Consider the following 13,381-nt stretch of genomic DNA (forward strand, 5'->3'; position numbering starts at 1 on the left):
AGTCTCAGTACATTGCTAGGAGTCTTAGTGCATTGCTAGGAGTCTCAGTACATTGCTAGGAGTCTCAGTATTTTGCTAGGAGTCTCAGTACATTGCTAGGAGTCTCAGTACATTGCTAGGAGTCTCAGTACATTGCTAGGAGTCTCAGCACATTGCTAGGAGTCTCAGTACATTGCTAGGAGTCTCAGTACATTGCTAGGAGTCTCAGTACATAGGTAGGAGTCTCTTCACTTTAACTAGATTTATTCCAGTGTTCATAGACACCTTCCTCTTCCTGAGGTGAGTGTGTAATTATCTGTAATCATTTATCAGTACGATACGGGTGTTCCTTCACCTTCGTAGGGCCCTGTCTCATTAACATATTCTACCTTCGTACAAATATTGACAAGTCACTCCTTTCTCTTCTCTCTTCCGTGATAGACAAATTCATAGCCTCTTACCTCATGTCGTAACTCATCTTTCTTAATTCCTTTACCATCTTCGTTGTCCTCCTCTGGACCTTCTCTATTAGATCCTTGAGCTTCTATAAGTGCAGTGACCAAACTTGGGGAAAGTATATTTAGTTTTGGCCCAACCTAAGATGTGAACAGCTTACTGAATATTTCCTTACTTATTTCGTCTAATGAAATTCTAATACTTGTCCTCAGACAGTGTGTCACCTCCACTCTGCCGTCTGGGTAGGTAAAGGTGTCGAATCCCAAGTCCCTCTCCCACACCTGTTCCTGTAACTTATTCCCTGGTTGATATAATTCATACTGAAGCCTTATTTCCCTCTGTCTCGTCTTCATTACCTTGTATTCATTCCGGATCGAATTTCATCAACCACGTATCAGACCCCAGCTTTAGAGTGTATATATCTATTGCCTTAGCTCTCTCTACGTACCTTCCCCGAGTGACAGCTGGGAAAACAAGCTTTTTGTCAAGTGTATCTGGCTACATGATAGGGTCATAAACTATTAGTCTTTTGTCATTTCTCTGCTTTGCATGACTTTGTCCCCATTTCGTACTGCTGCTGCTGAGGGGCTGTAGAGTCCTGGATTGTGAATATACTTTTGTACTCATCATCTAATTCCTCGCTCGTCTTTAACGTCCTTCCCTAAAACACTTTTCTGTGAATTCCTCAGCGTGATTAACTGCTTTTAAACAGAGGTTTTGTTCCTTGTGAATTTATAGAAAGCCTTCGGATCTTATCCATCCTTGCTTACTCGATCCTCTTCTGAGTTTTCTCTGATCCTCATTGTCATCCGGCTTTTATTTCTACATCTTTGAAACGCAGGAATGCTGGCTATATGCTCTCCGTGGCGCACTCATAACCTCTATGCTTTTCTGACACATTGATTGAACCACTGAAACCAATTGGTGAACTAACGTCATCAATTGGCGTGGCTGGGGAGGGTACCGGGGTGCATCACCATGGCAAGAGGAAGAGGGAGGGGGAGAGTGTTGCTGTGGGGGTGTGGCAGGGGGGTGGCGAGTATGGAGGGAGGGTGTTAGGCACCTGAAGGGCTTGAGGCACCTGGTGTAGTCCCTGTGGGTTCCGTCCAGACACAGTGGAGTGGGTCGTCTAGGTTGACAACACGACGGCCTACCACACCTCGACCAGCAAGCACCACAGGGTCGTCTGGCCAATCAGCATTTGGGCTACCACACTTCTACCACAGTACCACAGGATCGCCTGGTCAACACCACACCACTTCTGCATCAGGAGGAACTACTTCCCTTCTCGAGATCCACAGCAAATCTGTGTGAAACGAAGTAATTTCCTTTTGTGTACACGGCTGAGAATGTGTTCCTGTCTAGGAAGGATGTCTGTATTTCCCATAAGTGTCGAGAAACTAAGGTCTTCCTCCAGTACAAGTTAGATCCAAGGACGCGAAGAGGTTCGTTCAGGGCCTTGAAGCAGATAGGAATACATTAAAGAAGATCCGATTCGTCTGAAAGATTCAGTGGCTGTGCAAAGTAAGAGGAAATGAGGTTGTGGTAGCAAAGAATCTAATCGCGTTTGTGACACTAAGGACTTATACTTCAGCAGTCAGCTGCGAGGCTTCCAGTGAAGGATTATACAGAAATCAACCTCTTGTTTATAAATAAGTCAGGCGATCCCGCGTCTAACAGTGATGGACTTGTAGTGACTTAATTCTATAAACGTAAAAAGTCTCCTGGAGTTTACGACTTACTCGTCTGGAAACTCTGGAACAAAACAAGGAATTTATAAGAAATTCTTGCAGCTGTGATCACTCGCTCCTGGAAGGTTTTGGATCTACGGACATATATGTACCATACACTGACTTTCTGTAGGTACATAGAACCAGACCTGGAATCTTCAGGGTTACTGACTGTGTTTTCTATTCTCTTATTAATTGGAAATGACAGATGTAGTGTTCACAGAGAGGGTGTAAACAAATACCATTATTGGTTCTAAGATTAAGACAGAGTCTTTAGTGGTTTAAGTATTGTCTGTCTTAATGAGTTATTCATCCTAGACATACGTCAGTCCTACTGGGTTGAGAAGCACTCTCTCGCTCACACAATGGGAGTTGGATCAATGTGATCGTGTGTGTGTTCGTAATTCAAAAACATAAATCGCTTGTAGGATGATGATGATCTATTGGTGAATGTGTTTCTGTGAATGTTATAGCTATATGATATATTCTATAGAAGTTATCCCAAGGATTTTGTTCCAGCTGAAGATAGTGTTATTCTGAGCCGTTTATGTATCTAGAGGTCACTTCTCCCTCCGGGTTTCTCTGAAAGTCTTAAATCTACAGCGGAGTTTCGTGGTTCGTGATGGCTCGAAAGACACTAGCTGAGGTACATGGCCTTGTCCTAGGCTGGGGTCCGAAGGGAGGAGAAGACGCGCCTTTCATACAGCGTCTGTGGCCTGCAGTCCTGGCCGGTGCTGGGGCTGGCCATGGCCTCACCATAACAGCCAAGATGCTGGAGAATCTCCTGGCCGGGTGTGCCAGGGACTGCCTCAACTCCCGCAAGCGGCGAGATGAGTTAGTCGCGGCTTTCACGCCGATGTTCGAGGCTTCGAGCGATCCCCCGACTGCCGCTGCGTCTCTCATATACGCCACGCTCGAGTACCACGACCAGCATTTGGAGAGCAACGGCGGCGTCTGCAAGCTGGGGAAGTTCCACAACGTTCTCTACGCCTCCGTCGCCGTCGCGGTGGAGCAAAACGTCCGGGACTCGTTGGCTGTGAAGCGCCTACTGCAGGCCCTCTACCGGTGTGAGGGAGGCCTGGATCGCGTCGTGGCCCCGGCTGTCCTGGGACCCAAAGTGTCCCATCTCCTGAGCTCGTGGCGTTGCGACACCGACACGGCGGAGCAGGCCAGACACCGCCTCCAGTACTTCGTGGAGCACGCCCGGGCGGTGCGTCTGACTCTCCCGCACCCGAGCGGACACCAAGTCTCGGTCGTGGAAGCGCCACTACCCACACTACAGGGGGCGACGCCGCTCTACGTGGCCGTACAAGCGGCGGATGAGGACGCAGTTCTCCTGCTGCTGCAGAATGGCGCCGCTCCCTCGGTGGGCGGGCAACTCTGCCCTTTCCTGCAAGCTCTGAGGCGCTTGTCCTCCCACGCCCGCGCCACGATCGGCCAGATGCCCCCATGTCCCTGCGAGCGGCAGCTGTGTCCATGTTTCTTGCAACACCCTATCGTGTACCCTCCCGAGGCCCTTGGGGTCCTCCAGCTACTATTACGAGCCATGGGGTCGCGGCAAGTGGCGTGGGACACGGAGGTGGTGCACCCACGCCTTCTGTACGACGGGGTCCTCGGGGGACCGCCCTCCCTCAGACACTGGGCGCGGTACAGCGTGAGGGAGGCGCTGCAGAAGGTGTGGATGTTGCCGCATGGTACAAGTGCACTAGGTCTTCCTGAACCCCTGGTCAAGTACCTGGACCTTTACCTTGACTGATGGTTCGTGAACGTTGCTGTCTCGCTCTGGTGACGTGGTAAACGTTGCTGTCTCGCTCTGGTGACGTGGTAAACGTTGCTGTCTCGCTCTGGTGACGTGGCAAACGTTGCTGTCTCGCTCTGTTGACGTGCGAAACGTTCCTGTCTCGCTCTGGTGACGTGGTAAACGTTCCCTATCTGCTCTGGTGACATGACAAACGTTCTTTTCTCGTCTGGTAAACGTTCCTCGATCCTCTGGTCATCTCATGGAACTGGGATTTGATTCCCAATTCTTCTGTAAGATCATATCCAACAGAAGGTGTATGGCTGTGACCATTTGATCCGCCCATTCAACGAAGTTGCTAAAGATAGATAGATAGATAGATGGAACAAACGAAGAATTTCATGTCTAGCAACATCAAACTTATATTCTATTTTATCTATCTGTCTGTCTATTACTATTAACTCTCTTGTTATATCTAGACTGCCACCTTGTTTACACATCTGGACGATTACCTTCCAGTTGATATAGTCAAAATGATCGTAAAACGATGATAAGAATATCATGAAATTTATTCTACACTTTTAGAATCATGTCTCATGGATTATGTCTATTTATAGAGTCATGTTTCATGCTGATAATCGATCCACGTCTTGTAGATGTCTTTAAGGACTGTGTTGGCTAAAGATTCCTTAGATCAACGCCATTGTCTGACACTAGTCAATTCTTCGACTCATCCTGGCTGATGAAAGTACTAGACTTAACCATATGTCTTTGTTCATTTCCCTCGCTGACTATTTACTAATCACCCTCACACCGTTTTCTAATTTTTCTGTTGATTTCCCCAGCCGACTGTGTTGTAAAACCCATTTTCCTGTTCATCTCCTTCGCTGGGTACATCCCAATCCCCCTTTTTCTGTTAATCTCCCCAGATGACCCATTTTAAACCCTAGCCTCCTTCTCCTCTAAATACATTCTACCTGCCTCTTGCCCTGGCCTGGCCTGGCCTGCCTCGCCCCCTGGCTGGGAGGGTCAATAATGCAGAAGCGACCCTTCCCATGGCCTCTGCAGCGCTGCACACATTTCTACATTGTACGGCTTCTCGGACACGTCCCTCTCCCCGCCCAGCTAACCCCTCGCCTCATAATGGAGTCTCTCTCTCTCTCTCTCTCTCTCTCTCTCTCAATGTCTAAAGAAAGTTCTCTCTAATTTTCTCTACGTAGAGTGAGAATCAAAGTAATGGTAGTCATCATAGCCACAATCAAAAGACGAAAGATTATAAGAAATAGCGTCTTATAGATTTGCTTAGATGGCTTTTTTTTAAGTATGTTACTTACGTGTAGGATGAAGTGGTTCACACTGGCTTTGATAATTAGTTCCACTGTGAAGTGTCCATATGTCTTTTAAGTTACATTTACGTAAACGTCAACTACGTAATAATGTCTCACGATCCTCGCTTCTCCTCCAAATCACTGTGGAAGGTTGAAACCTTAATCAAAATCACTGTTTAATTAACATTCTCGCAGTTACAGACATATATTTTCCCAACAGATTAGAAAATGATGGAAAGCCAGACCGAAGAAAGGTAAATCTGTTGTTAACCCAGTTGTTGCCTAACAACCTGGACTACGAATTTCTTAACCCCTTTGACGTAACTCTCCGAGAACCTTCCCCTTTTGCGACCGTCATTCCTTTAGCCTTCGTTTGTCAAATTAGGGCAACACGCGCCAGAAATCTGTACCTAGGGAAGTTCAACCCAGCGGTGTGTGAGGAAGGCATGGAGGGAGAGGTGGGTTGTTTTGATCATTATGAGACAAAATGCTTCATTCTCTGCAACGCTTCAAGGGTTATGTAGGTTAGATTCTCGTGGGAACGAGTTTCAACTATGATGTAATTAATTTTTTTTCTCTTTTGAATGTATCGTGTGTACGTATATGTATATACACATGTGACCCATATTACATACATGTGTACGAAATGTATGTTTGTACTTATATGTATACACAGGTGCCCATATTACATATATGTGTACGAAATGTATGTTTGTACGTATATGTATACACAGGTGCCCATATTACATATATGTGTACGAAATGTATGTTTGTACGTATATGTATACACAGGTGCCCATATTACATATATGTGTACGAAATGTATGTTTGTACGTATATGTATACACAGGTGCCCATTTTACATATATGTGTACGTAATGTATGTTTTGTACGAATGGTACGTAATGTCATTGATATTCTTCGCTTCTGAAAATGCATCTCTTTGGAGACTAAGAAGTGTTTCATTAACCTGTTTGATTATGCACCCGACCCACTCGGATATCTTGAGGTAAATAAAAGTGAATCTTTAATTCAACGTTTGGATGCACCACCTCAATTTGCCTCCCTCTTGTGTTGCCTCCTGACCCTGGACGACACTAACCCCCCTTCGTTTTCTTTGCTGTCCCTGTCTATATAGTACATAGAAGACCATATAGCTATAGATGGTCTCTCGTCACGGACCATCAGGTCCACTGTTCATTGTCCCTCACATACACATACTCCCTTACTACCCTTCATCCATACATTCCTTCCTTCACCTTACCTATTTACCCATCACACAGTAAGGTAACTCCCCTTCACGTTGCCCAGCTTTTACCCATCACATTACCTCCCCTCCTGTAATGTAACCCCTTACATATATGCTACCCCCCTTCCCTACGTTACCTCGCCAGCAGGTGAGGACCTACTCTGACGGTACCCGCGAGGGGACTGCCTCCCTCTCCTCCAGGAGACTCAACCACCCTTCCCTCCCTCCCTCCCTCAACCCCTCCTCCATCCCACCAATCCCACGCTGCTCCCTGATGACGTCACTTGTAGGGTTTCCTAACGCCGCCAGCGCTCACGTCTCGGGCTCTTTCTTGACCTAGTGTGTGCGCGAGCGCAAGAGCTCTTTGGGCGCTCAAACGTATGGTGTGTGGACCAATAGCGAGGCACGTGTGCGTATACAGGCATACATCCACCCGTGCATACGTAAGTAACGTACACATGTATGTACATACAGATAAACACACATATGCTTATATATACATGCATACGTACGCAGAACTCGCATACATCTACGTGTATATGTGTTTATGTATACTGTATGCACGCAGATATACACGTATCAATGTACATAAACAGACGTTCAATCGTGCCCTCATACATAGATGTATATATAGAGTTAAAACCTTACATGTATATGCTCATGTGGACACAGACAGATACAAAGACACACACACACACACACACACACACATACACACACACACACACACACACACACACACACACACACACACACATAGCCAAAATAGCTCCAGTGAGCACCTTGTACTCAACAGGGTTGTGGAATAGTGGCACTTGTCTGTATGGCAGCAGAAGGCCTTGTCTAAGGGAGGGAAGGAGGGAGGGAAGAAATGGAGGAGGAGGAGGAGGAGGAGGAGGAGGAGGAGGAGGAGGACGAGGAGGAGGAGGAGGAGGACGAGGAGGTGGAGGAGGAGGAGGAAGTTAAGGCACTCATATCCCCCCCCCCTACACACACACACACACAGCCTGCACTCAACACGAGATAACAACAGGTTGTTCACGCACTCACGCGTTGTCTTGCTTGCATCACGACTCTGGCTGGCTAGGGTGGGCTCGGCCTCCCAGGAAGTTGTGTGGGAGGTGGCGCGCACGGGGCTATGGGATCAGATCCAGTGTGTGTCTATACAAGGTCGATAGAGGATCGAGGACGATGATGATGATGCTAAAACAATAGGATTCAGCCAGCAACAGATCACTAGGGTTCCTCTGAAGTGGGTTTGTGATGTAGACTCGAGGCTAAATATATGTCTGACATGAGGTTTGGTATGTGTTAGATATATGTGTGTATACACATATATTGAATAGCAAACCAAAAGTGAGTGTGTGTGTGTGTGTGTGTGTGTGTGTGTGTGTGTGTGCGTGTTAAACCAACCTCGAGAGAAGGATGAGCACCTGGGTTGGGTGTGGCCCATGTACGTTTTCTATAGACTGCATCACTTTAGAACAACATTAAAATGATAATCATAGGAAAGCAAGTTTATATAATGGGTAAACATTGATTATTTAAAAGTAAAATTGAATTCTTATAATAACTACTTATGTTAAATGAAGTATGCGTTTCTCGGAGATATATATAAAAATTGTCCATATCTGATGTATTCTTTTATCGTTAAAGTATTCACTTAAAAGAGAAAGAATATTAATCAAGAAAATTATATGCGGGATTTAACATTAGTTGTGATTGACAGTGGTAACTATGATCACATATCAAAATTCGCTCATATCCTATAATAGAAATAGGTTCCTTTCATTGAAATTATCAAGAGAATGAGGACGAAAAATGATCTAAGTGAAAGATTGTCAAATATTACTGAGCGCCTGAAGATTTTCATAGTTAACCATAAAGATATTCTAGTTTTCTGTGTAGCGTCGAGAGAGAGAATGGTTCAACGCTAACTAATCTAAATATTAGTTCCATTACTCGCTGTAGTTGTATTGATGTACTGAATGGCATGGTACTACGAATGTAAGTGGAAGATTAGTGTAATATTGACAGAAGCTGATAAACCAGCAGATAACTTCTTGGGATCTGTTATCTTTCTGATAAAGAGAGTATACCGCAGGTGTCTTCGATGAGTACTGATCCTTCGGTCTGTTTAAGGTACGTTTCCTAGATTCGTGTTATGACCATTTTGATTTATCAAGGAAAGCTGTTATGTGTATACATCGTATGCACTAAATACATCTGAAATTAAATATTCATCTCGAGAATATTGAATGTTTTTCTTATATTCTACGTGCATCAAATACGTTTCGTACTCGAGCCGTATGTGTTCAGAATTTACTGTTTTGTAAACACATTTAGAAATGATAAATATACAGGGATGATATCAAGACATATAGCAATCTATCGTCTATTATCTATTCTCCCTTGACACGGGGGTTGAAGCGAATGAATAGATAAATGAAGCACATAATGACTTACTCCCGTGGGTTGTATTTAAGAACAACATAGAGAGAGAGAAACGCATTATGCAAATATATCCTAAATCTACGAGTAGTGTGAAAAGAATAAACAAATCAACCTGAACAAATTGATATGATTTAGTGGTAAAGATAATTTGATTCTTTCATGTCTCTCCACTTTTTATATGCTATTATAGATATGTAGGATATGTTTCCTGAACTACTTATCCACAACACACACACACACACACACACACACACACACACATATATATATATATATATATATATATATATATATATATATATATATATATATATATATATATATATATATTCGACAGAAGACAATGTACAGAAGGCGGAACCACACGCGTGGACATCTCGTTTTCCTCACAGTAGAAACAGGCAATTACGCTCCCAAGTCCCGCGGTGGTGGTGGTGTGGTGGTGGTGGTGTGGTGGTGGTGTGGTGGTGGTGGTGTGGTGGTGGTGATGGTGGTGGTGGTGTGGTGGTGGTGGTGTGGTGGTGGTGGTGTGGTGGTGGTGATGGTGGTGGTGGTGATGGTGGTGGTGGTGTGGTGGTGGTGGTGTGGTGATGGTGATGGTGGTGGTGGTGGTGGTAGTAATGATGTGTGCCCACGACGCTAGCAGACTCCCGAGGGGCAAGAACGACACACCCGTCGAGAGGCCATGAGACAGGAGGGAGGAGGAGGGAGGGTCATGGGTCAGGGGTCAGGTCACGCGACGGTGGCAACTCAAGTTCCCTTGAACGTTTGACAACACCAACACCACCATGACGGAGAGGAAAGCCAGAGAGAGAGAGAGAGAGAGAGAGAGGGAGAGAGAGAGAGAGAGAGAGAGAGAGAGAGAGAGAGAGAGAGAGAGAGAGAGAGAGAGAGGAATGAAACGAACAGACTTACAGACACACAGACATGAGAGCCGCCAGTGGACAGGCTCCCCTCATCCTCTACCCCCCCCCCCCCCTCTTCTCCTCCCCTCCTTAAAACTGTGATTATAGTTCAAAAGAGTCCAGCCGAGAGAGAGAGAGAGAGAGAGAGAGAGAGAGAGAGAGAGAGAGAGAGAGAGAGAGAGAGAGAGAGGGAATAGGTCGAGGACTTCCAAGGGGGGGGAGGGTTGTTACGTGTAATGGTGCTTCAGCCGTAGAGGATCTCAACTATCTGTAAAATGGTTAAGTTGCTTAACTCTCCCTCAAGAGGCCTTCTGTGTGTGTGTGTGTGTGTTTGTGTTTGAGCCGCTGAGGCAAAATTCTTCTGCTATGTTAACAAATTGGTAAGATGAACACCTGATTACTTCAGGTCCTAATGGCTTTTACCTGGGATCGTCCCGCACGTGCAGCCACGTCCCGCACGTGCAGCCACGTCACTCGCATCAAGGCCAGTAAAGGAAAGGGGGGGGGGTTTGGGAGGCTGGTGGGGGAGGGGGGGGCTGGGATTCCCAGAGCGTCCAAAGTCGAGTGAACCAGTATACAGGGCGGTACGACCCTTGATCCCAACGTTACGACCCTTGATCCCGACGTTACGACCCTTGATCCCGACGTTACGACCCTTGATCCCGACGTTACGACCCTTGATCCCGATGTTACGACCTTGATTTCGACGTTACGACCCTTGATCCCAACGTTACGACCCTTGATCCCGACGTTACGACTCTTGATCCCGATGTTACGACCGTACCAACGTTACGACCCTTGATCCCAACGTTACAACCCTTGATCCCAACGGTACGACCCTTGATCCCAACGTTACGACCCTTGATCCCAACGTTACAACCCTTGATCCCAACGGTACGACCCTTGATCCCAACGTTACGACCCTTGATCCCAACGTTACGACCCTTGATCCCAACGTTACGACCCTTGATCCCGACGTTACGACCCTTGATCTCGACGTTACGACCTTTAATCCCAACGTTGCGACCTTGATCTCGACGTTACGACCTAGACGCGGCGGCCTGACCATTCAGTCATCATCTTCCGTTCAACCAAGTGTAGGATACGTCAAGCAGCCATTGCCCTTCCTCAAGACGACACACACACACACACACACACACACACACACCGTCACTCAAACTCCTACCCAGACACACTCGCAAACATCGACTCACATTTTGGGCCAACGCGACGTATAAGTTGTACCTACAACGCATACAAAATACGACACATGCATGTAGCAATGCGACAATAGAATATACAACGTGGAAAAATACCTTTTCTATACGCGTGAATAATACGCCTATCCTAAAACATTCCCACGAGAGAGAGAGAGGGAGGGTCCATTGAGGGAAGGAGGGAGGGAAGGAGGGAGGGAAGGAGGGAGTTTCGATCCAGATTTCCATTTCGTCACTTAATATTTACACCATCCCACATCCCTATGACATGGGCAAGACAAAGCATCACTCCTACACACACACACACACACACACACACATATATATATATATATATATATATATATATATATATATATATATATATATATATATATATATATATATATATATATATATATATATATATACATATATATATATATATATATATATATATATATATATATATATATATATATATATATATATATATATATATATATCAAGAAAATGGGAGATCAAAATTCCTTTATCTTTTTCCTCCAGGATGTGTACGGCGCTGTCTGGCACCTGACCCACAGTAACAAGGTTTGCCCACCTCATTCCCAACCCTTGTCTCTCGTGGGCCCTACACAGAGATGGGAAAAAGAAATTCCATAAAAGCTAATCTATGGTCCGAAAAACGGTTTAGGGTGGTATTCTCGCTTGCCGTTTTCTTTCACTCGAGGGAATTTTTCAAAAGCTTTCACTCTGGAGATCTCTAATACTGGGAACCAATTATGTAGTCTTTTATTCATTATATATTGGAATATTAGCTTCTCGTACGAAATATGTCTAATGAGACAGAGGAAATGTATCAGTGGATATATTTCTGTGGTTCTCTAAGGTCTTTTCTTTGTATATGTTTTCTATATTCTGTTGAAGCCGGAAAGTATTGGTTTCTAGTTTCTGTTGTGCTCTTTTTCCACACCGTTTTCGTAGGTCTGGTTTCTGTTGGCATAAGGTTCGTTCGTTTACCGTCGTTGTGGGTTTAAGAATCGCGGTAGTGAGTCACAAGGTGGGGAAGGGGGCGAAGGTTCTGGGAGCGATGAAGAATGTTTATTGACGTGGGTCTCTTACCTGTTGGCGTGGGTTTTAGATGATTTTAGGGTCGTTTCGCTCGCTGTTGTGAGAATGGTTTCAGTTGGTGCCGTTGAGGTCGCTTAGGCTCAAATGACGTAATAGTCCTGGTTCCTGTTGATGCATATATACCTGTTTACTTATCATCTTTATCTCAGATTTACGTATCTGCAACACCGGCTTGATTTACCGTATTTCAATAACTTGTAAGATATTTTTTTTTTCTAAACAAAGCCTAACTTAGAATCTTTATTGAGTAGTTAACTTGATAGTTTCGGTGGACGTGGCCAGCTTCCTGGGAGCTGCAGGAGTTCCATAAGGATAGAAGGGACTTATAAGGGTTAGGAAGTAAGTATGTATGTATCATATATGTACCTGGTGAGGAGGGTGGAGGGCTGGGGGAAGGGGGGAAGGAGGAAGGGGAAGGAGGAGGGGGAAGGAGGAGGGGGAAGGAGGAGGGGGAAGGAGGAGGGGGAAGGAGGAGGGGGAAGGAGGAGGGGGAAGGAGGAGGGGGAAAGCTGGCTTTCCTGTGCATCTGGTGGAGTTGATTTCCAACCCCCCCCCCCTCCCCATCCCACGACCCAGCCACGCCACACACCACACCACGTGTGACGTGACGAGATAACACGTGCGCGCGGCGGCTGGCACGTGGCCCACAAAAACCTCTTTTCCTGGCAAAGGAAGATAGGGAGAGAGAGAGAGAGAGAGAGAGAGAGAGAGAGAGAGAGAGAGAGAGAGAGAGAGAGAGAGAGAGAGAGAGATTCATTTTACTGAAGAAAGAGAAATTTACTTACCCTCCTCCTCCTCCTCCACCTCCACCTCCTCCTCCTCCTCCTCACAGACCACAGCTTCCGACGTGGGGAAAGAGGTGGAGGTGGGGGGTGGGGGAGGAGGGGAAGAAGAAGTCCTCCTCCTCCTCCTCTCTCTCTCTCTGAACCACAAACCTCCAGGAATCTCTCCCCAGGGTGTTGGCAGGGTTGGTGCTCATACTACTGCTGCTACACCCCCGCCCCTCTCCCCTCTCCTTCTACCCCTCTTTCCCCTCTCCTTCTACCCCTCTCCCCCTCCCAACAGCTGAGGGCAGGGGTGAGGCAGGAACTTGTGGTGGTGGGGGTTGAGGTTGAGGTTGTGGGGAGGAGAGAGAGGAAGAAGAAGAGGAGGAGAGGTAAGAGGAAAAAGAAAAGGGCCAAATCCAGGAAATGGAGAGGGTAATGAGGGTAAAAG

At 46.0% G+C, this 13,381-nt stretch overlaps 1 protein-coding gene across 1 annotated transcript; it reads left to right on the top strand.

The window, feature by feature from the left end:
- The first annotated feature begins 1,574 nt into the window (after positions 1-1,574).
- LOC139746461 (uncharacterized) lies at positions 1,575-6,176 on the top strand. The gene has a single exon (XM_071657718.1). The coding sequence runs from the start codon at positions 2,788-2,790 to the stop codon at positions 3,919-3,921; it is 1,134 nt and encodes a 377-aa protein (XP_071513819.1). The 5' UTR covers positions 1,575-2,787; the 3' UTR covers positions 3,922-6,176.
- Positions 6,177-13,381: the final 7,205 nt, after the last annotated feature.

This window comes from Panulirus ornatus, chromosome 65 (genome assembly GCF_036320965.1).
Source record: "Panulirus ornatus isolate Po-2019 chromosome 65, ASM3632096v1, whole genome shotgun sequence".
NCBI classification, from domain to species: Eukaryota; Metazoa; Arthropoda; class Malacostraca; order Decapoda; family Palinuridae; genus Panulirus; species Panulirus ornatus.

Coding starts and splice junctions, on each gene's coding strand:
- LOC139746461 (XM_071657718.1), top strand. CDS start 2,788: ATGGCTCGAAAGACACTAGCTGAGGTACATGGCCTTGTCCTAGGCTGG.